The following is a 26,147-nucleotide window of genomic DNA, read 5'->3' as shown; positions in this document are numbered from 1 at the left end:
CTGCTGGATCGGAAGGTGCGCTTCAATCCGTTGGATTCGACACCTAAAATACAGTTCTGAAGCCTAAATACGGTTCTGAAGCCTTCACTGGTGTGGTCAGGTTCCCTAGCGTGATGGGGTCAGGGGAATTCTACCTTTGGGCCATCCCTGTTGTGTCCTACTATGGTGTTATGTGTGTGTTGCTATTGTGTGGCCACGCTAAAGTTATCTGGGGTTCCGCTTCGTTGCCAACTCACGGCCCAAATGCTTTTCGAAGTGAGGATGTTTCCATGAACTGCACCAGACTATGCTCGAGTTACGGAGCAGCGCTATCGGTCCTGGCACGGAATTTTCTCTAAGCTTGATTAGAGGCAGGAACTGCTCTGCCGTGTTGCACTAATCTGATACAAAACGACAATTTTGCAATACCTGAGATGCTTCGCGTTCCATACGCGATAAGAACCATACGAAGTCCAGTAAATTTGTACAGTGGGAAGCAACCTCTGTCATCCACTTCACAGAGATTTGCGGAGTAAATAAGTGGATGCAAAATACTAATTGCATCTTTCAAGTGCACTTTTGTTTTATGAAAATGTAGCTTGGACTAGGAGTTATTAACTAATAAGCCATCGAAGAATAGTCTATTATACAGTTTCTGCTAATTAAGAGAGTTATCTGGCATCCGTGAGAATTCTCCTTCTCACTGAACTTTGTTTATCACACGCATATATTTGACATTAGAAAAACAATATTACATATGTTCCTCATTCGATCACCGTTATCCATTTCATATGTACGGCGAGGAGGCGAGAAAACCTCGTCTTCGTGAAAAATTAGTTTTGCTTTGCAGTTCCTCAACGTTCTTCAGCTGCACGTTGGTAAATTGTAACAATCGTGTATAGTGCGAGACTACTTGTTTTTTTCCATAACACGAAATCTGTTCTGTATTTAGTTATTTATGCTCAGTGGATGACATTCGTGACGCGCCGCTATGACACGGAACAGGCGAAATAAAGTTTCGTCTCAGTCAGAAAAAGTATTTGACAATTGTTCAGTTTTTTCAAAGTTCTTCAGTATATAGGTTCCCCTTAGAGCCGTGATGAAGTTCTTTGGTCTGTTCGCAGGCTATTGGTCGCTTACCAGCGGAGATCTGCGAACGTTGTTTACTGTTTGGTGTACCTGTGCGTCTTTTTCAATAGTTTATGTGTGAAAAATGACTACTCAGCCGCACAGTAAGAAGCGCGTCTGCTATTATTATGATAGTAAGTATTTTATTAGAGTACGATTTAGAAATAGTGACGTTTTTTATGTTAAAGTCGCAGTTACTTTCGCAATGAGCGTCGATCCGTATATAATTTAATTTTTTGTCGCTGGTTTAATGTTTAAGTGCGAAAATGGACGTAAATAGAATTAACAATGTAAATTTTAATAGCCCTACAGTGAACGATGTGGTGACTTGCGCACTTCTCAGTTGTCGGTTGGTATTTTACCTGTTAGGGGAAGAAATTGTCTGGGCGGACATTATCGAAGCACCGTAGTTTGTCATGAGGCACATATTGTCAATGAGAATTGTGTATTGATTAATATAAGACCGGTTTTGCATCTTTATTTCTACTCCTTACTGATTAATAACCTGAATTATCATCATTATCATTGCCAAATAGATTAACTTTAGTTAGCACTAGTTAAATTGTGTTCCCGCTTTGGAAGTACGGTGCCTAAGCTGTCTTGGAATAATGAATGTGAAAGAAACTGCCGATAGACGATTTTCGTATTTACTCATAGTGAAAACTGTTTGTGTTACGGCATAGATAATTTTGTTGGATAAATTCGAAAAAGTCCTAATTGCCTATAAGATCGTTTTACCGAATTTAGATTGATGTGATTGCTCCGTTTTTGAATGGTCGCTTAAAGATACAAGAAATAAAAATATTTGACTTTGCGACGATTTTGTGGAGAATAAGATGCATCTGAGACTCCAAATGTCATTATTTAATATTATCACCATCTCCCGATAATAATAACTTCTTATATGATGAAATGTTTTGCTAAATCGGGTTAAATAGTATTTAGGGAGACCAAACGTTTATCAACATCAGTTTTGAAAGCGATTTTTTGTTTATTTATTTATTTACACCAGATAAACGCGGAAATAAAACTGCAAACCAGATATTGTTAAAGAATGCCATTATGATTGTTATGATTTAGATTGTGGAATTGATCTCTTAAACATTTGGATGGGGGGGGGGGGCGCAGGGTTGCAGATTTTGCCGAGTCCCATAGGTCATTCCAGTATATTTTGCACCTCCTGCCCCCTCTCAGACTTCCCTCCATTACCAGGTTTGCTATTCCCTAATGCCTCAGGATGTGTCATGTCAATTGGTGCCTTCTTTTAGTCAAGTTGTGCCATAAATTTCTTTTCTCCTCAGTTCAATTCAATATCTTCGCATTAGATATTAGTCTGCCCTACTAATCTTCAGCATTCTTGTATAGGACATTACAGAAGTGTCCTATTCCACTTGCCTGCTTTGATCCATGATGTCATCAATATGGCCGAAATGGTTACTTTCCATGTATACAAAATGACAATGACAAGACCACCCACACTTGCCAACAAACGCAATCAAAAATAAAAATGACACAACAATATCTTACTCGAAAAATAAAATGAAGTTAACGCGACAACCATGGAAAATTGGAGGTTTTGGCCGAGACGAGCTAAATATACAACAATAAAAAAACACTGCACCATCCAAAACAAATAATAGAAAAAAAATTAAATTACGACATTCTGCTGCACCACCAAAACCACAGGAATTGGACATTTCCCTTGACCTAAATAGTGCAGCCGCAACTATCAATACCAAAAAACCAGCACATGCAACTCCAAAAAATGGAACCAAAAACCCAAATATCACACATTCACTATGTCAATTAAAACACAACCAACCCACCATAAATATACACAGACAAAAGATAACAATTACTATAAAATAAAACCAAAATGAAAATTACTTACCACAACACAAGCGCACTACGGTCCGAGCTACGAGAACTCTCATCAACCTCATGTTGTTGCCACAAATGTGACATCTAACATATTCAGCAGTAGGACTGAATATCTGCAGAAGCTGTATGTCAGACATCACCCACTTCTGGAAGTAATGATACATTCATGAATTTCACTGTCGGTCTCCATACATAATGAAAAAGCTATAAAAAAAAATTGCACTTTTTTTCTGCACAATGAACATCAAACTAATCAGACCTAAAAAAAAAACCAAAAACATAAGCAATTAAAAAGCCTTAATAACTCACTAAAAACACTTCCACAACCCATGTTACTGTACCAACTACTTAAACTCAAAACCACGTTAGCATGATGACAACCTAAACTCGGATGCAGCCAATAACATGTTAAACTTGGCACGTCCATATCCACCACAAGATGGCATGATCAAATACAAAAACACGACTTCTGCAAACACAACCAACTCAAAAACTCCTCACGGTAGTGGTGTCAAACACCACTACATCATGGGTCAAGCAGACGGGTGGAATTTGACACTGCCTGTGTAGCACCACATTTAGTTATTTTCAGTTTTTCATTGCTTGATACAAATTTGCGACAATCTGGATGCTTATAGATCTGGAAATTGGTAATACTGATATGTGAAATTCTTACAGAAACATATATTGTGTTTAGATTTTTTTCCTTAAGCATAATAATTCTAAGCACTGTACAGTGACTTGCATGGTAAAAGGTTAACATGATCAACATCAAAATTGTAAGACTCAGAAGCAACATATATTAAAACTATCTGGGATTTGCTGAAGACCTTGCTATTCTGCATATAAACACCCAAAAAATCTACCAATAAGCCGCCTCACCACAGAAAATCAGCCTCAGAATACCTTTTGAGAAAACCAAAAAATTATATTTACTGATCCATCACTGTGAACTATAATCACAACAAAACAGCAGCAAATCAAAATCTCAGACTAAATTGAAATGTGTATGAGTAATCAAAATGCATATTATACAACCAGAAATAATATTTGTAAGTGAAATAATTCTCAAAACCACCAATGCAGCCGAAATAGAATGAATAGTCAGAAGGATGAAAATTAGAATGTGCACACACACAATATGTTGCCAAGAAAATGTACACTAGAAAAGTAGGTTCTAATAAAATAATGTATAAGGAAATGGAACCATTTTTGAACATGATCAGGCAGAAACACATTTTGTTCGTTTGGTGTGTAATCAGCACTCTAGAAAACAATTAACAGGAAAACTTATTAAACAGTAAAAGCAACATTAATTGAATTTCAGAAATCAAGGAACAAAGGGCGGAATAAAAATTACAGTTGAGATCAAAAAATAACATAATTGAGAAAATTGAAGGCAAACAAAACAAATTACAAAGTGAGATAAACAATCAGTCAATGGGATAGTGATTTAAGATGAAGAAAGGAAGTTGAGATCCGATAATGAAAGCACTGGGACAGCAGGAAACTGAAAAACCTTTTTTATTGGACTAATCAAAGAGGTCCAGTGATGGCATAAAATATAAATAAGTGACAGTAGATACTCAGTCAAATTCATATTCTTAAGAGCACATTTCCTTATGTTTGATTGTTGGTATCTGATGCATGGAAAATGTTAAATTCTGACAGTGTGCAGAGACTGATTTGGATGAAACACACAAAACTTTGTAGTCCATGCAAACATTGTAAAAAATCACAGTGGTATTATTTGTTCAAAGTTTGATAATTTTTTGCAAAGTTGTATGTATTAAAATTGCAAATAGTAGTGGGTTTATCTTCAGGAACTGTGTTTCTGGCAACAGTTAAGAGAAATGTGTAAAATAGTAAGCTGATAATGTGCCCCTTATGTCCAACTTCCCTCAACAAAGTATGCATTTCCTACCAGTGCAATGCTGTACTAAGAGTTGCACTCCCTGAAGATAGGTTCTAGTCAGCACATTTCTTTCATTTGGAATTTTAATTTCCTGAATGTAATTGTTGCTTTAATACAAAAGCTCTGATACATATTAGACACACAGTTGTAGTTCTATGGCTGCATAACAAATGTAATTACACCATAGTTACGTTACAGTATTATTCTATGTCACTCTCATGATACAAGTACACATATATCTTTATGGCATCGCAGTCACTCCATTTTTTATTGTTTCTTGGAACTGCTCCCTTTTATTTTCAGTTCTTTAGTAACTTAAATTGTGCCTCTTTTATTTGTGTAAAAAAAAGTTGTTATAGGGTACACAAAGCACACCAATCTCAAAATGATGTGTACACGAGGGATCCTCAAAACATTGAACATGTTACAAATTACAGCATTTTGTGTCAGCAAAAATGGCATTTAGTAGACACCACATTCTATCAAGTAAGATAAGTATCATTAACAGTGGAAAGAAAAATGTAAAAACATTTGAATATTTCTTGAAATGCTTGTATAGTTAAAGAGCTAATCAGGAACACACATAGTTAATAATGAAAATGACATTCTGGACTTAATGCCAGAAGTGTGTAAAGCCATGACAGCTATGAAGGAAGGAATGCCATCTGGATTGATGGTAATTCAGTAGAAATCTTTAATGCTGGAGACAGAGTAATACATACAGACACATAGTGTTTATAGAAGAAAACAGTTCCCGAACTGGAAGAAGGCTGTAGGCATTCTACTTACGAAGAATGGACACAAATGATACCAGAAGAAACAGACCTGCCAACCTTCTCTCTATAAAATAAAAGATGGTTATATTTTAATCAGTTAAAGGAGTAGGCAGGTTTTAGAAATGGATGTAGTACAATGGCCCATCTGTAGATAATAAAATATTAGGAGGAAAAATTTTGAATTTGATTTGAAGAAAATCCGAGAAACAAGATGCTGATTCAGTGGATGTATCAACAACCTAAAGAATATATACAACAACATTACAATTTATCTGGACGGTTGGGACGTATAGATTTGAATGAGGAGATCGGCACATAGATTCAGTATCATCAAAATTGTTCTCGACAACCCTGCAGGAAGTTTAATGATTAATGGAAGCCACTCCAGCTGTTTTATTACACATTTATTGTGCTATGGTCCGTTTTGTTCTGAGAACATCTTCGAGTTGTCAGGTTTTGCTTTGCCAAATGATTCCAGTTTCCTATTTTTGCTCAGAATTTTGGGCTTTTAGGAGTAAGGATGTTAAGATTTCTTTTTCTTCCTTTACTCTTTTGAAAGGCAGCAACAGTAATAGTAAATATTTGCAACCTTTTGAAACTATGTGCTGTCACACAACTTGAACATGGATACTTGCCTTTCATTGGCCATTGTGCTACCAGTTGTGCATTCTGCGACATGGACTAACTCGAAAGTCTCAAACTTCCACTATGCACTGGGGTGACAACAGTCGTAGCATACCTCTTAATATCATGTTGGACCTCCTTTTGCTCTGTGTGGCGCAACAACACATTGTAGCATGGACTCAACAAGTTGTTGACAGTTTCCTACATGAGTATTGAGCCATGCTACCTCTAGAACCATCCATAATTGCAAAAGTGTTGCCAGTGCAGGATTTTGTGCACGAACTGACTTCTGTTTTATGACCCATAAATGTTCCATGGCTGGCCACATAATTTGCTTGAAGTGTCCAGAATGTTCTTCAAACCAGTTGCGAACAATTGTGGCCCAGTGACGTGATGTGTTGTCATCTATAAAAATTCCATCATTGTTTGGGAATATCAAGTCCATGAATGGCTGCAAATGGTCTCCAAGTAGCTGAACATAGTGATTTCCATTCAGTAATCAGTTCAGTAGGACCAGGGGACCCAGACCATTCCATGTAAACAGGACCCACACCACTATGGAGTTACCACCAGCTTGCACAGTGCCTTGTTGACAACTTCGGTCCATGGTTTCGTGGGTTCTATTCCACACTCACAAGCCCAGAAGAAGAGCTGCAGGTGATGATGTGCTGTTAGCAAAGGCACTCAAGTCAGTTTCTGCTGCCATAGCCCATTAACTCCAAATTTTGATGCATTGTCCTAACAGATAAGATTGTAGTATGTCCTACATTGATTCTTGTGGTTGCTTCACACAGTGTTCCTTGTCTGCAACTACGCAAATGCTGGTGCTCTCGGTCATCAAGTGAAGGCCATTGGCCACTCCATTGTCCATGGTGAGACATAATGTCTGAAATGTGGTATTCTTGGCACTCTCTTGACACTGTGGCTCTCGGAATATTGAATTCACTAACAGTTCTTGAAATGGAATGTCCCATGTGTCTAGCTCCAACTACCATTCCATGTTCAAAGTCTGCTAATTACTGTCGTGTGGCCATAATCACATTGGACGCCTTTTTATGTGAATCCACTGACTACAAATGACAGCTCCGCCAAGGCACACTGACCTTTTATACCTTGTGTATGCAATACATCTATGTATGTGCATATCACTATCCATGTTTTACGTTACCTCATTATACTCCTGTTAAAATTACTTTGTTCAGAATATGGGCAATCATCACCTTTGTAATGGAATGGTGACAGTGAAAATTTGTGCCTGACTGGGACTCAAACCATGTTTCCTCCTTATTGTGAGAAATTGCCTTACCGTAAGGCTATCTGAGCACATCTCACAGCCGGTCCCAAACTTCCGTATGTTGTCAACCATTTCGGCTGTAGGTGGTGCACCGAGCAAGGTGGCACAGTGGTTAGCACACTGGACTCGCATTTGGGAGGATAACGGTTCGAACTTGCGTCCAGTCATCCTGATTTAGATTTTCTGTGATTTCCCTAAATCGCTTCAGGCAAATGCCGGGAGGATTTTTTTTTGAAAGGGCATGTCTGATTTCCTTTCCTAATCCGATGGGACTGATGACCTCGCTGTTTGGTCCCTCCCCCAAATCAACCAACCAACCGTAGTCACTGCAGTGCCTGTCCCTTCAGACATGCACGCATTTCTGAAGGAACAACACAGGTACTGCAAGATCGTAAATTACTTTGTGATTATTGACATATTGCAGGGGGGTGGGGGTTGGTCACAGTGTTGCCTGTGTGCAACCAGCCACACTTCACAAAGTGCTGCAGGTACGAAAAAGACAGCCAACACAGTGAGCAGGTGTCCGGCCCCTACCACTCCTCTCGAAGAAATGTCAATTGCAAAGTAATTTTAATGAGAATGTAGTTCCTCTCCATGCCTGCCATTCTATATAGAGGCTCCCCCATGGTACTGCAGAATCAGAACCCACTGGAGGAAGGATATAGCAGACAGTTAAGTACTGCTTGCAAAAGGTAAGAATTGTGAGTTGAGTCAAATTTAGTAGTAGTTTAAGTATATGCAGCTCTGTCTGGATTTTCCTGGTATTTTTAGAATTTTATTTGATGTAGGAGTAATCAAACCTACTAATATTAATACTATTACACAATAGAAGCTCATTCACAAAATCTGTATATTTACAGGTGACATAGGAAACTACTATTATGGCCAAGGTCATCCGATGAAACCTCATCGCATTCGTATGACACACAACTTGTTGTTAAATTATGGCCTTTACAGGAAAATGGAAATCTATGTGAGTATATATATGCTACAATTTGCTTTCGTTTTGATAATTCTTGGAATTAAGTTGTCCTCAGCCATATAAGATAGTTATGTATCTTTACAATAATTATATGCATGTGATTTATTTTATTGTTGATTGCATTATTGGATGTGCATCCACTATTCTATTGTAATCTTCCATCTGAAGACTGTATGGGTTCACCTGTCCAGGCTATTTAAGAGTCTTCATCTCTGCACAATTACTGCAACTTACTTAATTCTTTACCTGCCTACTCTACTCAGGTTTAATCCTCTTCTTTACCACCTTTCACCCTATCCCTTCTTTTAGTCAAGTTGTGGTATAACTTCTTTTCCCCAAGTTCAGCCTCATAGCCTACTTCTTTCTGGTTATGTGATGCACCTGTGTAGTCGTCAGAATTCTTCTGTAACACCACATTTCAAAACCATGTACATTTCTCTTGCTTATTGTCCATGTTTCAGTTCCATACTCTTCAGACAAATACATTTAGAAAACACTCTTCAATTTATGCTTGTTGCTAACACATTTCTCTTTATTGTAAAGCTTCTGTTGCTATTGCCAGTTAACATTTTACATCTCTTCAAATTCCCAATTTTGCTGCACAAATAGCAAAACTCGTCCACTGGTTTCAGAATCTCAGTTCTCAATCTAATTCCCCAAACATCATCTGACTTCATTCATCTACCTTCAGTTATGCTTGTTTTACTTGTATTGGTGTTAATATTCCATTGCTTGTTGTTCTGTAAATGTGAAGTAGTTGTCATGATCCTTTGAGGAAAAATACTTTTTGATTCATTTTCTGAGTGGTTAGAAAGTTTGAATGTAAATCAACACAGCCTGTTTAATAATAGAAATTTTTCTCTTGGAATATTGTAAGTATTTTTCCACAAAAGTAGTTCAGCTTCGTAGCTCAGTTGAGTATGTTACCTGTTAACAGATATAGTGCACTACCAGCAACATCCCTAAATTATTCGATACATGCTTTGATTCTTAAACTGTTAACAAGCAATGCCACGCCCATGTTAATTGGACATTACATAATAGAATGGAGTGGGATGTAAATCAAACCAACTTACGAGCATAAGGGTGCTTTTCTTATTTTTCCTTTTTGGGAGGTTAAATGGGTTACACGTGTGGCTTTTGAACTGAGAACAAAGTCAAACTGCCCTACCGTTGTCAACAGCATCCCCTGCAGACTGTAGCAGAATATTGGTTTTGTCAAGAAAATCATTAACCACAACATAATAACCCTAGAATGTTTACTAGTTTAAATCTCTTCTCTAATCTTCTCCTGTTTGTGTAAAAGGCAATATCCTGACTGACTGACTGACTCAACATCGCCCAGCCCAAACCGCTGAGGAAAGAAACTTGAAACTTATGGAAGGTGTGGATCTTATATTGTAGGCGTTTTAAGAAGGGATTTTTCGAAATTCCAACCGTAAGGGGGCGAAATAGGGTTTTTTTAAAAATGTCTTTTTAATGCAGTTTTGAAGCTAGACCTACATAAATTGTATTTGGTTTCTTGGTCGGAAATTAAGGTATGTGCGTTTCAGCATCTTTGAAAATTTAATCCTGTGGGGATGAAATAGTGGGTGAAAACTTTTTGAAAATATATAATTATTAAAGAACTACTAAAGTATTTTTAAAGTTACATCTATGGACATTGATATTTGACTTCTTGGTTACAAATAAAAAAATATTTGTCAGTGTTTCTACAAATTGAACCCCTAAGGGGATGAAATAGGGGATGAGATTTTTTTATGAAAATATTTTATTATGAAAGTATTTTATGGCTAAAACTATGAAAAATTAAATTTGGCTTCCCAGAAATAAAAAAAGGTGTTACAATTGTAATGCTCGCCTAGTCGTAGATATTGCTATAATCACACTATTTCACTCCCATTTATGGAGCTTGTTAGCACTTGATGTTAGGTTGGCACCATTAAAATGCATTGTGGTAATCGCTGCTGCTTGCTGGATCGCTGCTGTGTCTCGATGCTGATGCTGGCTCTAAATCTGGTTGTCTAGGGGTAAAAAAAATGAGGTCCCGTGTTTTTGATGTGCTTTTGATGATAAATAACGAGCGAAACCAACAAATATTTAAACTTCAAATATTTATTACTCTGGTGACCATCTTAATTCCACTGTCCACCAAAGACAATGACACAACACAAAGTAGTACTTCTTTTACATGTTCTTTGCATTGTTTATCCACCTCGAACAAAACACACGTAGTACACACTTTACCAAAGTGACATTCCGACTACGCTCTCAACCCTTCTTGCTGCTTGTATTTATAGCCTTGTCAAAGAACTACTAAAAAGAGATGTAGTTTATAAGTCACATGTACATCTGTTATCATAATTTGTACAGAAAAGTTATTAATTTACATCGAGTGACATAATTTAACATGTTATTAAAATGACAGACAGATTTGTAGACTTGACAGAATAAGTCTTTGGTACAAAAAGGCCATTTTTTAGAAGTTTGTCAATTGACTTCTCAATTTGCATAAATAAGTAAATAACACGAATTATTAAGAATTACATTGGTTTTCGTCTAAAATATGAGTGATTACGTGAATACTGAGTGAAAACGCTCCTAGTGAACAAATAGGTTTCACTGGGTGATTTTTATTCAAGGAGATCCAAAATACCTAAGTTGGCCACTATTTTTCATACTTCATAATAATTATTTAAGTTGAACTTAGTGTTTTAGCATGATGACATTTGCTGCATCAGTGATCAAGTGATATTAACTTTTGGGTGGGTCAGTTATTCAGTATAATTTAATGGGTTGACTGTTTATGGAGACATGTTATGCAATCATTGTTAACATACACAATAACTTTTCTATAATCATAAATACTCGTTAAACTGGTTGAATTTGGTGGGTATTGCATACTTTGGTAAAGTAAAGCCTTTAATAGGTTCCGTTCCACACTGTATTTGGAAATTCAACCACTATGGGGGTGAAATGGAAGATGAAAGTTTTTATGGACGCATTTCATTGTGCAAGCATTTTTAAAGCAAAATCTATGAAAATTTGTATTTGGCTTCTCTGCTAGAAGTAAAACATATGCATGTCACTGTTTTTGGACATTCAACACCTAAGGGAAAAGATGTAAGGCTAAATTTATGAACATTGTTATTTCATTTCTCAGTTAGATGTAAAGAAATATTTGTTAGGGGATGAAAGTTTCTGTGGAAATAGTTCCACAAGAACACAAAAGCCATGATTAAGAAAAAAGTTGAACCCTAGCTATCAGAATCTCATTTGGAAAAATACCATGCTTATACGGGCTTATGTTGTTGTTGTAGTCTTCAGTCCAGAGACTGGCTTGATGGAGCTCTCCATGCTACTCTATCCTGTGCAAGCTCCTTCATATCCCAGTACGTACTGCAACCTACATCCTTCTGAATCTGTTTAGTGTATTCATCTCTTGGTCTCCGTCTACGATTTTGGCCCTTCATGCTGCCCTCCAGTACTTCCAGAAAAGACTTCCTGACACTTAAATATATGCTCGACATTAACAAATTTCTCTTCTTCAGAAATGCTGTCCTTGCCATTGCCAGTCTACATTTTATATCCTCTCTACTTCGACCATCACCAGTTATTTTGCTCCCCAAATAGCAAAACTCATGTACTACTTTAAGCATCTCATTTCCTAATCTAATACCCTCAGCATCACCTGATTTAATTCGACTACATTCCATTATGCTCGTTTTGCTTTTATTGATGTTCATCTTCTATTCTCCTTTCAAGACACTATCCATTCCGTTCAACTGCTCTTCCAAGTCCTTTGCTGTCTCTGACAGAATTACAATGTCATCGGCAAACCTTCTTCTCCATGGATTTTAGTACCTACTCCAAATTTTCTTTTGTTTCCCTTACTGCTTGCTCAATATACAGATTGAATAACATTGGCGAGAGGCTACAACCCTGTCTCACTCCCTTCCCAACTACTGCTTCTCTTTCATGCCCCTTGACTCTGTAGCTGCCATCTGGTTTCTGTACAAACTGTAAATAGCCTTTCGCTCCCTGTATTTTACCCCTGCCACCTTTAAAATTTGAGAGTATTCCAGTCAACATAGTCAAAAGCTTTCTCCAAATCTACAGATGCTAGAAACGTAGGTTTGCCTTTCCTTAATGTATTCTCTAAGATGAATCATAGTGTCAGTATTGCCTCAAGTGTTCCAACATTTCTACGTAATCCAAACTGATCTTCTCCGAGGTGGGCTTCTACCAGTTTTTCCATTCGTCTATAAAGAATGGGTGTTAGTATTTTGCAGCCGTTGCTTATTAAACTGATAGTTCTGTAATTTTCACATCTGTCAACTTTTGCTTTCTTTGGGATTGGAATTATTATATTCTTCGTGAAGTCTGAGGGTATTTCGCCTGTCTCATACATCTTGCTCACCAGATGGTAGAGTTTTGTCAGGGCTTGCTCTCCCAAGGCTATAATGGAATGTTGTCTACTCCCAGGGCCTTGTTTCAGTTTAGGTCTTTCAGTGCTCTGTCAAACTCTTCACGCAGTATCATATCTCCCATTTCATCTTAATCTACATCCTCTTCCATTTCCATAATATTGTCCTCAAGAACGTCGCCCTTGTATAGCCCCTCAGTATACTCCTTCCACCTTTCTGTTTTCCCTTCTTTGCTTAGAACTGGGTTTCCATCTGAACTCTTGATAGTCATGCAAGTGGTTCACTTTTCTCCAAAGGTCTCTCTAATTTTCCTGTAGGCAGTATCTATCTTACCCCTAGTGAGATAAGCCTCTACATCCTTACATTTGTCCTCTAGCCATCCCTTCTTAGCCATTTTGCACTTCCTGTCAATCTCATTTTTGAGACATTTTTATTCCTTTTTGACTGCTTCATTTACTGCATTTTTATATTTTCTCCTTTCATCAATTAAATTCAGTATCTCTTCTGTTACCCAAGGATTTCTATTAGCCCTCATGTTTATACCTACTTGATCCTCTGCTGCCTTCATCTCTCAAATCGACCCATTCTTCTTCTACTGTATTTCTTTCCCCCATTCCTGTCAATCGTTCCCTAATGCTCTCCCTGAAACTCTCTACAACCTCTGTTTCTGTCAGTTTATCCAGGTCCCATCTCCTTAAATTCCCACCATTTTGCAGTTTCTTCAGTTTTATCTACATTTCATAACCAATAGATTGTGGTCAGAGTCCACATCTGCCCCTAGAAATGTCTTACAATTTAAAACCTGGTTCCTAAATCTCTGTCTTACCATTATATAATCTATCTGAAACCTGTCAGTATCTCCAGGCTTTATCCATGTATACAACCTTCTTTAATGATTCTTGAACCAAGTGTAAGCTATGATTAAGTTATGCTCTGTGCAAAATTCTACCAGGTGGCTTCCTCTTTCATTCCTTACCCCCATTCCATATTCACCTACTGTGTTTCTTTCTCTTCCTTTTCCTACTATCAAATTCCAGTCACCCATGACTATTAATTTTTTGTCTTCCTTCACTGTCTGAATAATTTCTTTTATCTTATCATACATTTAATCAATCTCTTCGTCATCTGAGGAGCTAGTTGGCATATAAACTTGTACTACTGTGGTAGGTGTGGGTTTCGTATCTATCTTGGCCACAATAATGCGTTCACTATGCTGTTTGCAGTAGCTTACCCACATTCTTATTTTTTTATTCATTATTAAACCTACTCCTGCGTTACCCCTATTTGATTTTGTATTTATAACCCTGTATTCACCTGACCAGAAGTCTTGTTCCTCCTGCCACCGAATTTCACTAATTCCCACTATATCTAACTTTAACCTATTCATTTCCCTTTTTAAATTTTCTAACCTACCTGCCCGATTAAGGGATCTGATGTTCCACACTCCGACCCGAAGAAAGCCAGTTTTCTTTTGTCTGATAACAACGTCCTCCTGAGTAGGCCCCGCCCGCAGATCCGAGTGGGAGACTGTTTTACCTCCAGAATATTTTACCCAAGACGACGCCATCATAATTTAACCATACAGTAAAGCTGCATGCCCTCGGGAAAAATTACGGCTGTAGTTTTCCCTTGCTTGCAGCTGTTCGCAGTACCAGCACAGCAAGACTGTTGCCCCTGCAACTACTGAAAAGGCTGCGGCCCCTCTTCAGGAACCACATGTTTGTCTGGCCTCTCAACAGATACCCCTCTGTTGTGGTTGCACCTACGGTATGGCTATCTGTATCGTTGAGGCACGCAAGCTTCCCCACCATCGGCAAGGTCCATGGTTCATGGGGGGTATGGGCTTAATTCGCATGAAATGCTGGAAGGTATTGCAGTTTGTGAACAACAACGAAATTCGATCACATAAAAACAAAACAAAAATTCTCTGGAGGCCATTCAGTTTACCCGAGTGAAGCAGCCGGGCCGGGCCGATCGCTGGTGGCGGGAGCTGCTCCTGAACAACCTATGGATCAGGATCTTCTGCCTTCGGCTGAATGCCATTCCATGCTGTCGGTCGCAAGCTCTGAGCAGTCGTTGAGTTGACAGCACCCTTGGTCACATTCCTCCATTTTCTTTTCACCCTATGTCTATTGTCCACTGGAATATCCGCGGCATTTGAGCCAATTGGGATGAATTGTCTATCCTCTTACGATCCTACTCGCCGGTCATCTTCTGTCTTCAGGAAACAAAGCTGCGTCCCCATGACCGCCTTGTTCTCCCTCATTTTCAGTCTGTCCGATATGATCTCCCCTCTGTTGAAGGCTCTCCAGCCCATGGAGGACTCATGATTCTTCTCCGTGATACTCTCCATTATCACCCAATCCACTTAAACACTTCCTTCCAAGCTGTTGCCGTCCGTCTTTCCCTTTCTGGATACACGTTCTCTCTTTGTACTGTATACATTCCATCGTCCACACCAATGGCACGAGCTGATCTCCTTCATCTTCTTGGTCAGCTTCCACCCCTCTATTTGCTGGTTGGGGACTTCAATGCCCACCACCCGCTTTGGGGATCTCCACATCTTTGTCCACGTGGCTCTCTATTGCTAGACGTCTTCCACGAAGCGGATCTAGTTTGCCTCAACACTGGGGTCCCTACAGTTTTGTCTGCCTCCACGACAAATTTCTCTCATTTGGACCTTGCGGTCGGTACTGTTCCACTAGCTCGGCGCTTCGAATGGTTCGCCCTTGCTGATACGCACTCGAGTGACCACTTTACATGTGTCCTTAGACTGCAGCCTCAACTGCCATATATGCGCCCGCGACGCTGGAAGTTTGCCCAAGCCGATTGGACACTTTTTTTGTCTCTAGCGACATTCGATGACCGTCACTTTCCTAGCCTCGACGATGAGGTCATTCATATTACAGACGTTATTCTTACAACTGCGGAACGTTCAATACCACGCACCTCCGAGTTGCCCCGGCGCCCACCAGTTCCTTGGTGGAACGAGGCATGCCGTGACGCAATATGTGAGCGGCGACGTGCTCTTCGCGTTTTCCGCCACCATCCTACTTTGGCCAACTGTATCCGCTATAAGCAGTTCCGTGCGCGATGCCGTCGTGTCGTCCGCGATAGCAAGAAGGCAAGCTGGAAATTCTTTATTAGCTCATTTAACACCTTCACTCCCTCCTCGGAAGTTTGGAGTCGGCTTCGACGGTTCTCAGGCGCACCTAGTTTCTCCCCGGTCTCTGGGCTCACTGTCGCGCATGATACATTAGTGGACCCCGTCGCAATTTCTAACTCACTGGGTCAACACTTTGCTGAGATTTTGAGCTCTTCAAATTACCCGCCAGCGTTTCTCCTGAAGAAACGTCCAGCGGAAGTGCAACCTCTTGCTTTCTCCTCTCAAAATCGCGAAAGCTATAATACTGTTTTCTCTATGCGGGAACTCCAACATGCACTCTCTTCTTCTCGCTCCTCCGCCCCAGGACGTAATGGTATCCACGTCCAAATGTTGCTGCATTTATCAACACACAGTCTGTGTTACCTCCTTCGCCTTTATAATCGAATTTGGACCGACAGTGCTTTTCCCAGACGATGGCGGGAAGCTATCGTCGTTCCTGTTCCGAAACCTGGAAAGGACAAACATCTCCCCTCTAGCTATTGCCCCATTTCTCTCACGAGTAGTGTGTGTAAGGTTTTGGAGCGTATGGTGAATTACCATTTAGCTTGGTGGCTGGAATCCCGCAGCCTTTTAACACCTGCCCAATGCGGATTCCGAAAGCATCATTCTGCAGTTGACCATCTTGTTTCTCTCTCCACTTACATCATGAACAATTTTCTTCGGAAACGCCAAACAGTAGCAATATTTTTTGATCTGGAGAGAGCATACGATACCTGTTGGAGGACAGGCATCCTCCGCACACTATTCTTTTGGGGCTTTCGAGGTCGGCTGCCCCTTTTTCTTCGCGAATTTATGGCAGAGCGCATATTTAGGGTGCGGGTTAACACTACTCTCTATCTTTCGGCTCGCTGTCTGCGATCCCTCAACACCCTCCGTGTCCTGAATGGTACCTCCTGGGAAGCAGACCAAGTGGTCCTTCTCCGCCTCTATCGCGCCTTAGTGCGCTCGAAATTGGACTATGGAAGCATAGTCTACTCCTCTGCTTGGCCGTCTATTCTTCGGCGTCTCGACTCTATCCACCACCGTGGATTATGTATAGTGTCTGGAGCTTTTTACACCAGCCCTGTGGAAAGCCTTTATGCTGAGACTGCTGAACTTCGCTGTCCAATCGGCGAGCAGTCCTTCTGAGTCGTTATGCTAGTCATCTGTCTTCCATGCCTGCTAATCCAGCCCATGACATCTTTTTCGACACCTCCTTTGATGTAGGGTACGCGGGCCGCCCCTCCTCCCTACTACCACCGGGAGTCCGCTTCCGCCAACTGCTCCAATCTCTTTCCTTCCGCTTTCCTAAAACCTTCTTGACAACTTGGGGTACAGCACCGCCTTGGCTCCGTCCCCGGATCTGCCTGCTCCGTGGCCTTTGTCGATTTCCCAAGGATGGTACCCCTTCACTTGTTTATCGTCGGGCATTTGCTGCTCTATGTGCACAAATGAAGGAAGCCACATTTATTTACACCGATGGCTCGAAAACATCGTTAGGTGTAGGGAGTGCCTATATTGTTGGCGGCACCCCAAATCACTTTCGGCATCCCGACCATTGTTCGGTTTATACTGCGGAGCTTTACGCTGTTCTCCAGGCTGTCCACTACATCCGCCGCCATCAGCGGATACAGTACGTTATCTGCTCAGATTCTCTCAGCTATCTCCTCAGTCTCCAAGCTCTTTACCCTGTGCACCCTCTGGTCCACCGGATTCAGGACTGTCTGCGCTTGCTCCACCTGGGGGGCGTCTCGGTGGCGTTCCTCTGGCTCCCAGGACACGTTGGTATCTGTGGGAATGAGGCGGCCGATATATCAGCCAAGGCTGCAGTCTCTCTTCTTCGGCCAGCTATTCAATCGCTTCCCTTCGCCGATCTACGGAGCGTTTTATGTCATCGTGTTGTTCTTTTATGGTATGCACATTGGTCGACACTTCCCCATAATAAATTGCGGGACGTGAAAGTTCTTCCTTGTGCTTGGACCTCTTCCTCCCGAACGCGTCGTCGGGAGGAGGTAATTTTAACTAGACTCCGGATAGGGCACTGTCTTTTTAGCCATCGACATCTTTTAAGCGGTGATCCTCCCCCACTCTGTCCCCACTGCTCTCAGCTGTGGACTGTAAGACACCTTTTAATTGAGTGCCCCTATTTTAATCCGTTACGCTCCCGTCTACAGCTGTCGCCTGATATATCGTCGATTTTAGCAGATGACATGCGCTCAGCCGATCGCGTTCTTGCGTTTATTAGTGCCAGTGAAATGACGTCAGTCATTTGAAGCTTTTTTGGGGACAACCAACCCCTTCTGTAGAGGATTTTTAAGCCTTCCTTCTGTTTTTAGTTTCTCCAATTTTATGGCTTTCGTTTCCATTGCTGCTGGTTTCCATTTTCGGTTTTTTACTGTTTCTTAAGTCCCGGACCGGGCGCTAATGACCATAGCAGTTTTGTGCCCTAAAAAACAAAATGTTTCTGATCTTCAGTAAACAAATGTAACTCGAATTTTGCATTGACAAGATGTGTCTCACAGTAGTCTCACAAAATTTGATGGCATGATCCTATTCTGATGCCTAACTTTCTCAGCAACTTTTCAAACAATTAAATGACGATTTCCATGAATCGCAGCACAATATCTCTGCGACTCACGGTGTCCTCTCTGTATGCTGGGCTAAGCAACTGCAATGTAGCTGTGAAAATTTAACCAAGTTTGTAGCAAAATGTCACACACACACACACACACACACACACACACACACACACACTCTCTCTCTCTCTCTCTCTCTCTCTCTCTCTCTCTCTCTCTCTCTCACACACTGGTCTTCAAACTCTTTCATTGTTGTTCCATTAAGTTTCGGGTGTGCAGCCGCAAGAAATCTCCTCCTTCTTCTTCTAATATTTCGGCTGTATAACGTTCAGCCATCTTCAGAGTGAGCCGCAAGACTGCTGCTCCAGCACTCGCTTCGTCCCTTTATACTGTTGTACCGCGCGACTGCGCATGTGGCCACAGATGCAAATGCGCCAGAGACATTGGTCGGCGGCAGAGACGTGCATAATGTGCGAGTTGTATCTATGACTCCGCAGTTGATCTTTGTTGGCTTATCGATATATCATTGTGAGCTGCACTGTGACGAAGTCTTTGTGAGTTTATTACAGCAAGTGCCGGATTCCAAGATTTATCAAGATTGAAACCACTATTTCTATTAATTAAGTTCATCGTCAAACGAATTTAAATTGCCTCCTTTACTATCGAGTCCCAAAAGGATGATGTAGTTGCCAAAATTTTGACATTGTCATACAACAAACTGTGACCGTTATCAATACAGTGCTCTGCCACTGCCGACTTGTTAGGTTGCAGAAGTCGTGTGTACCTCTGGTGTTCTGTACATCTTTCTTGGACAGTACGAGTTATTTGTCCAACGTAAGAAAGGCCACATTCACATGGAATTTCGTAAACTCCAGATTTTTGGAGCAGCAAATCATCTTTGACGGAACCCACGAGTGCAGCTGTCTTAGGTGGAGGACGAAAAATCACTTTTACTTTGTGTCTGCCGAGAATGCATCCTATTTTTGATGAGAGGCTACCCACATATGGCAGGAAGGCCATCGATATAAAGGTTTCTTCATCTTCTTCTGCTTTCTTTGTGGCCTCTTTCGGTTTCATTTTCAGTGCCTTCTGTATTTGTTGTGGAGAGTACCCATTGTCTTCAAACACTCCTTGTAAGTGGGAAAGTTCATCTTGCAGAAATAATTGGCGCTGTGTGGGTCAAAATTCGGACAACACTCATTGTCTGGGCAGGATGGTGGCAGCTATTTGCATGGAAATACAGATCGGTGTGTGTCGGCTTCCTATGTACTTCATGTCCCAAAACATCCAAGAATGGAAGGCATCCCTCCTTTTCAATTTCCATTGTGAACGTTATTTGATCGTGGAGGGAGTTCATATGTCTTAAGAAGTCTTGCAAGTTGTCTTCACCATGGGGCCAAACTACAAAGGTGTCGTCAACATACCTCTTTCATTGTTATTTCAGTACTAATCTGATGTGCAGCCTGTGCATGTGCTCACTTCAGCGGCTGTAGATTGCTTACTAACGACCAGAGCCAAACCTGGCAAACAGCAGTTTGTTTTCTGAACCTGCCGCTACATGTGCAGAGTAACCACAGCACTTTCGCTCTGCCGGTTGGTTTGCTATTTCAAGAATATGATTTATTTTTGAACACTTCTTGTATATTATGAAACTGATTGCAAAGAGTTGGAGAGCCCAATTTTGAAAGACTGTATGCCAGTTACTACCAGACTAACACTCACTTCATACAGAAGTTTGACGAACTTCTAAAGTGCATTTCTCACCAGTAGGCCTCTAGGTACTGGACTCTAGCATCACTTTGATATATGGTCTTAAGGAATTTATTGAAGCAGTTTGAAATAAACTCAAGCATTTATGTTAATATTCTATTACAGTTCATTCCTCCCCCCCATGAACCATGGACCTTGCCGTTGGTGGGGAGGCTTGCGTGCCTCAACGATACAGATAGCCATGCCGTAGGTGCAACTACAACGGAGGGGTATCTGTTGAGAGGCCAGACAAACGTATGATTCCTGAAGAGGGGCAGCAGCCTTTTCAGTAGTTGCAGGGGCAACAGTCTGGATGATTGACTGATCTGGCCTTGTAACACTAACCAAAACGGCCTTGCTATGCTGGTACTGCGAACGGCTGAAAGCAAGGGGAAACTACAGCTGTAATTTTTCCCGAGGGCATGCAGCTTTACTGTATGGTTAAATGATGATGGCGTCCTCTTGGGTAAAATATTCCGGAGGTAAAATAGTCCCCTATTCGGATCTCCGGGCGGGGACTACTCAAGAGGACGTCGTTATCAGTAGAAGGAAAACTGGCATTCTACGGATCGGAGCGTGGAATGTCAGATCCCTTAATCGGGCAGGTAGGTTAGAAAATTTAAAAAGGGAAATGGATAGGTTAAAGTTAGATATAGTGGGAATTAGTGAAGTTCGGTGGCAGGAGGAACAAGACTTCTGGTCAGGTGAATACAGGGTTATAAATACAAAATCAAATAGGGGTAATGCAGGAATAGGTTTAATAATGAATAAAAAAATAGGAGTGCGAGTAAGCTACTACAAACAGCATAGTGAACCTATTATTGTGGCCAAGATAGACACGAAGCCCATGCCTACTACAGTAATACAAGTGTATATGCCAACTAGCTCTGCAGGTGACGAAGAAATTGAAGAAATGTATGATGAGATGAAAGAAATTATTCAGGTAATGAAGGGAGGCGAAAATTTAATAGTCATGGGTGACTGGAATTCGGTAGTAGGAAAAGGAAGAGAAAGAAACACAGTAGGTGAATATGGATTGGGGGTAAGAAATGAAAGAGGAAGCCGTCTGGTAGAATTTTGCACAGAGCATAACTTAATCATAGCTTGGTTCAAGAATCATAAAAGTAGGTTGTATACATGGAGGAATCCTGGAGATACTAAAAGGTATCAGATAGATTATATAATGGTAAGACAGAGATTTAGGAACCAGGTTTCAAATTGTAAGACATTTCCAGGGGCAGATGTGGACTCTGACCACAATCTATTGGTTATGAACTGTAGATTAAAACTGAAGAAACTGCAAAAAGGTGGGAATTTAAGGAGATGGGACCTGGATAAACTGAAAGAACCAGAGGTTGTACAGAGTTTCAGGGAGAGCATAAGGGAACAATTGACAGGAATGGGGGAAAGAAATACAGTAGAAGAAGAATGGGTAGCTTTGAGGGATGAAGTAGTGAAGGCAGCAGATGATCAAGTAGGTAAAAAGACGAGGGCTAGTAGAAATCCTTGGGTAACAGAAGAAATATTGAATTTAATTGATGAAAGGAGAAAATATAAAAATGCAGTAAATGAAGCAGGCAAAAAGGAATACAAACGTCTGAAAAATGAGATTGACAGGAAGTGCAAAATGGCTAAGCAGCCATGGCTAGAGGACAAATATAAGGATGTGGAGGCTTATCTCACTAGGGGTAAGATAGATACTGCCTACAGGAAAATTAAAGAGACCTTTGGAGAAAAGAGAGCCACTTGTTTGAATATCAAGAGCTCAGATGGAAACCCAGTTCTAAACAAAGAAGGGAAAGCAGAAAGGTGGAGGGAGTATGTAGAGGGTCTATACAAGGGCGATGTACTTGGCGACAATATTATGGAAATGGAAGAGGATGTAGATTAAGATGAAATGGGAGATACGATACTGCATGAAGAGTTTGACAGAGCACTGAAAGACCCGAGTCGAAACAAGGCCCCGGGAGTAGACAACATTCCATTAGAACTATTGGCGGCCTTGGGAGAGCCAGTCCTGACAAAACTCTACCAACTGGTGAGCAAGATGTATGAACAGGTGAAATACCCTCAGACTTCAAGAAGAATACAATAATTCCAATCCCAAAGAAAGCAGGTGTTGACCAATGTGAAAATTACCGAACTATCAGTTTAATAAGTCACAGCTGCAAAATACTAACGCAAATTCTTTACAGATGAAAGGAAAAACCTGTAGAAGCCGACCTCGGGGAAGATCAGTTTGGATTCCGTAGAAATGTTGGAACATGTGAGGCAATACTGACCCTACGACTTATCTTAGAAGAAAGATTAAGGAAAGGCAAACCTATGTTTCTAGCATTTGTAGACTTAGAGAAAGCTTTTGACAATGTTGACTGGAGTACTCTCTTTCAAATTTTAAAGGTGGCAGGGGTAAAATACAGGGAGCGAAAGGCTATTTACAATTTGTACAGAAACCAGATGGCAGTTATAAGAGTCGAGGAAACTGAAAGGGAAGCAGTGGTTGGGAAGGGAGTGAGACAGGGTTGTAGCCTCACCCCAATGTTATTCAATCTGTAAATTGAGCAAGCAGTAAAGGAAGCAAAAGAATAATTTGGAGTAGGTATTAAAATCCAGGGAGAAGAAATAAAAACTTTGATGTTCGCCGATGACATTGTAATTCTGTCAGAGACAGCAAAGGACTCGGAAGAGCAGTTGAACGGAATGGACAGTGTCTTGAAAGGAGGATATAAGATGAACATCAACAAAAGCAAAACGAGGTTAATGGAATGTCGTCGAATTAAGTCGGGTGATGCTGAGGGAATTAGATTAGGAAATGAGACACTTAAAGTAGTAAAGCAGTTTTGCTATTTGGGGAGCAAAATAACTGATGATGGTCGAAGTAGAGAGGATATAAAATGGAAAGGAAAGTGTTCCTGAAGAAGAGAAATTTTTTAACATTGATTATAGATTTAAGTGTCAGGAAGTCGTTTCTGAAAGTATTTGTATGGAGTGTAGCCGTGTATGGAAGTGAAACATGAATGATAAATAGTTTGGACAAGAAGAGAATAGAAGCTTTCGAAATGTGGTGCTACAGAAGAATGTTGAAGATTAGGTAGGTAGATCATATAACTAATGAGGAGGTATTGAATAGAATTGGGGAGAAGAGAAGTTTGTGGCACAACTTGACTAGAAAAGGGATCGGTTGGTAGGACATGTTCTGAGGCATCAAGGGATCACAAATTTAGCATTGGAGGGCAGCGTGGTGGGTAAAAATCATAGAGGGAGACCAAGAGATGGATACACTAAGCAGATTCAGAAGGATGTAGGTTGCAGTAGGTACTGGGAGATGAAGGAGCTTGCACAGGATAGAGTAGCATGGAGAGCTGCATCAAACCAGTCTCAGGACTGAAGACCACAACAACAACAACAACAACAACAACAGTCATTAGTGCAGTGGGAGAAGTATGCATTTCATAAATGTGACACATCTGCTGTGAAAGATATGGGACGCAGATGGTGGTGTATAAAAAGGAATAAAGACAGTTAGCAAGTTGCAAAACATGAACGTGAAAACAATCAATTATTGGCAAAATTATTTAATTGGATAGATAAAAAATCTATTCACCAAGCGGCAGCAGAACACTTACATAAAAGAGTGTCGTAATTGACAAGCTTTTGGAGACATTGGCTCCTTCTTCATGCAGAAGGGTTGGAGGGTAAGGAAGAATGGTGAAGGAAAAAGACTTGAGAGGTCTAGGAAAAGGGATTGATTTAGGGAAAGTCACCCAGAACCACGGGTCAGGGCTTAATAAGCAGTAGGCACTATAATCAGTATGGACATACTGTTTCCATAATTATATCTCCTTGAGGAATACCAGTAATCATTTTAATTTTTTGATAACAGCTTTCTTTTTGAAATTTCAATCGAAAGTCAGTTATAGAAATGCGTCATAAAAGATGTGCTGTTTACTATCTGCAAAATGGATACTTTTCAAGTGCACATAGCAGCTAATCTCAACTTCTGTGCATAGATTCATTAATCTGGACTATCCTTCTGGAGCCTGAGCAGAAACGGCTGGAAATGGACACGGAGCACCTGCAGGCTGGTCTGTGTCAGCAGTCCTCCTCCACTCTAAATGTGGCTATGCTTCAGCAAGACATGGTGATGGAATGTTGTGTGACACAAGGAACGTGGATTTTGGCTTAATATTTAGCCTTTAAAAAGAGGCTTCAAGCTTAGGATAACACCGCACCACAATGTGTACATGATTCTTGAGGGAGGTATGGGCTTGCTTAGGCATACTGGCCCCTTGCTGGGAGCTACCAGAGAGAGAGCAGTCCACTCGTGGGTACTATACAAATCAATTAAGAGAACAAAAGCAGTCAGCTTAAAAAGTAATTGAAAATTGTGACAGGACATCATACTGGTGTCTCATAGTGTAATTCTGGATACGAAGAGAATTACTGGGTCATTAGAAGTAGTGCTCCATGTTACACTGTTACATACATTAAAGATTATCTGCATCTGGCCATCTGAATTTAGGTTTTCCATGATTTCCCTAAAATTGCTCTGAACAATTGGTGGGAGATTCATTTGAAAGAGTATGGCCAATTTCCTTCCCCTTCCTTGAACCAATCTGAGCTTGTGCTCCGTCTCTAATGACCTTAGTGTTGACAGGACATTAAACCCTAATTGTCCTTCCTTCCTTCCTTCCTTCATTTTCCATGAAAGATTAAAGAGGGTTGTTGAGATTTGATGTCTATGAAAAGACTTGAGAGTAGAATGGTTTTCTCAGCATCTCCGCTATATGGTGATTAGCAACTTTCCTTCTCTGGTACTGTTTAATCAAAATATTTATTTATCTACACGTACCACCCTCCTTGAAAAGAACCTGCTAGCTGATTATCGCAGAACTGCAGCACTCTCGTTTTTAGCAACGATGTTTCAAAATGCACAGATCTTATTCACATCCAAACATCAGAATTGGAGGAGGAATATCAAATGCACACAAGTCATGAAATGAGTAAACAGCAGGTTGGGAAAAATCAGTTTTCATTCATACCTTTGAAAGTCCATCATTGCCAAGATATTTTAATGGTTAAAGTATAATTTATCTGTGTCAAGGTGTGATCTTATATCCTTTCAAAAGTTGGGGGTATAAAATTTGGATACGGAGGCAAATAAACTGTGGAGACTGCAGACCACCTTATCATGAATGGGAGTTGCCATGCACCTCCCATCTAGTTCCAGAGTTGCCTTGCACCTACTTTCTAGTTTTGCACTCTCTTCTCCCTACACAAAGTGGAGAACTGAAGGTCAGTACATGAAATTCTGATGATTATTCAATGAGGTATTTAAAGATTAAAATAAACTGAAATGCCATGGGCAAAAGAAAAGAAGCACCGAAAGTTCAGATTCATCACAGGATAAGTCTTCTACATCAGATGACAGCTCTGAAATGCTAATTGAAAAAGGTACCATGTAAATCTTGAAACAGCCTCCAATGTCTGGGACTCACCACTAAGACTGAGGAGTAGAGACAGGTATCACTGCATAAGTGGCTCACATTTTTTTGGGGAACAGGAATGGATTCAGGACTGTTGCAAATGAACGGAAACTCTTTTGACTGGTAAAACTGTCATGCTACCCACTTTAAAAATGGCAACATGTTATTAATGAGGACAGTCATTG

The 26,147-nt window shown here is 40.5% G+C and overlaps 1 protein-coding gene across 2 annotated transcripts in view; it reads left to right on the top strand.

The window, feature by feature from the left end:
* Positions 1 to 1,108: 1,108 nt before the first annotated feature.
* LOC126174782 (histone deacetylase HDAC1) overlaps positions 1,109 to 26,147 on the top strand; it is a 158,481-nt gene continuing 133,442 nt past the window's right edge. For both annotated transcript variants that reach the window (XM_049921132.1, XM_049921131.1), the window contains exons 1-2: positions 1,109 to 1,241; positions 8,458 to 8,570. In XM_049921132.1, the coding sequence (XP_049777089.1) occupies positions 1,193 to 1,241; positions 8,458 to 8,570 (162 nt within the window). In that variant the 5' untranslated portion in view covers positions 1,109 to 1,192. The remainder of the gene's footprint in view (positions 1,242 to 8,457; positions 8,571 to 26,147) is intronic.

Source organism: Schistocerca cancellata, chromosome 3 (assembly GCF_023864275.1).
Source record: "Schistocerca cancellata isolate TAMUIC-IGC-003103 chromosome 3, iqSchCanc2.1, whole genome shotgun sequence".
Classification (NCBI taxonomy): Eukaryota; Metazoa; Arthropoda; class Insecta; order Orthoptera; family Acrididae; genus Schistocerca; species Schistocerca cancellata.
The sequence above is the reverse complement of the archived record's forward strand: the minus strand, read 5'-3'. Positions and strand labels throughout refer to the sequence as shown.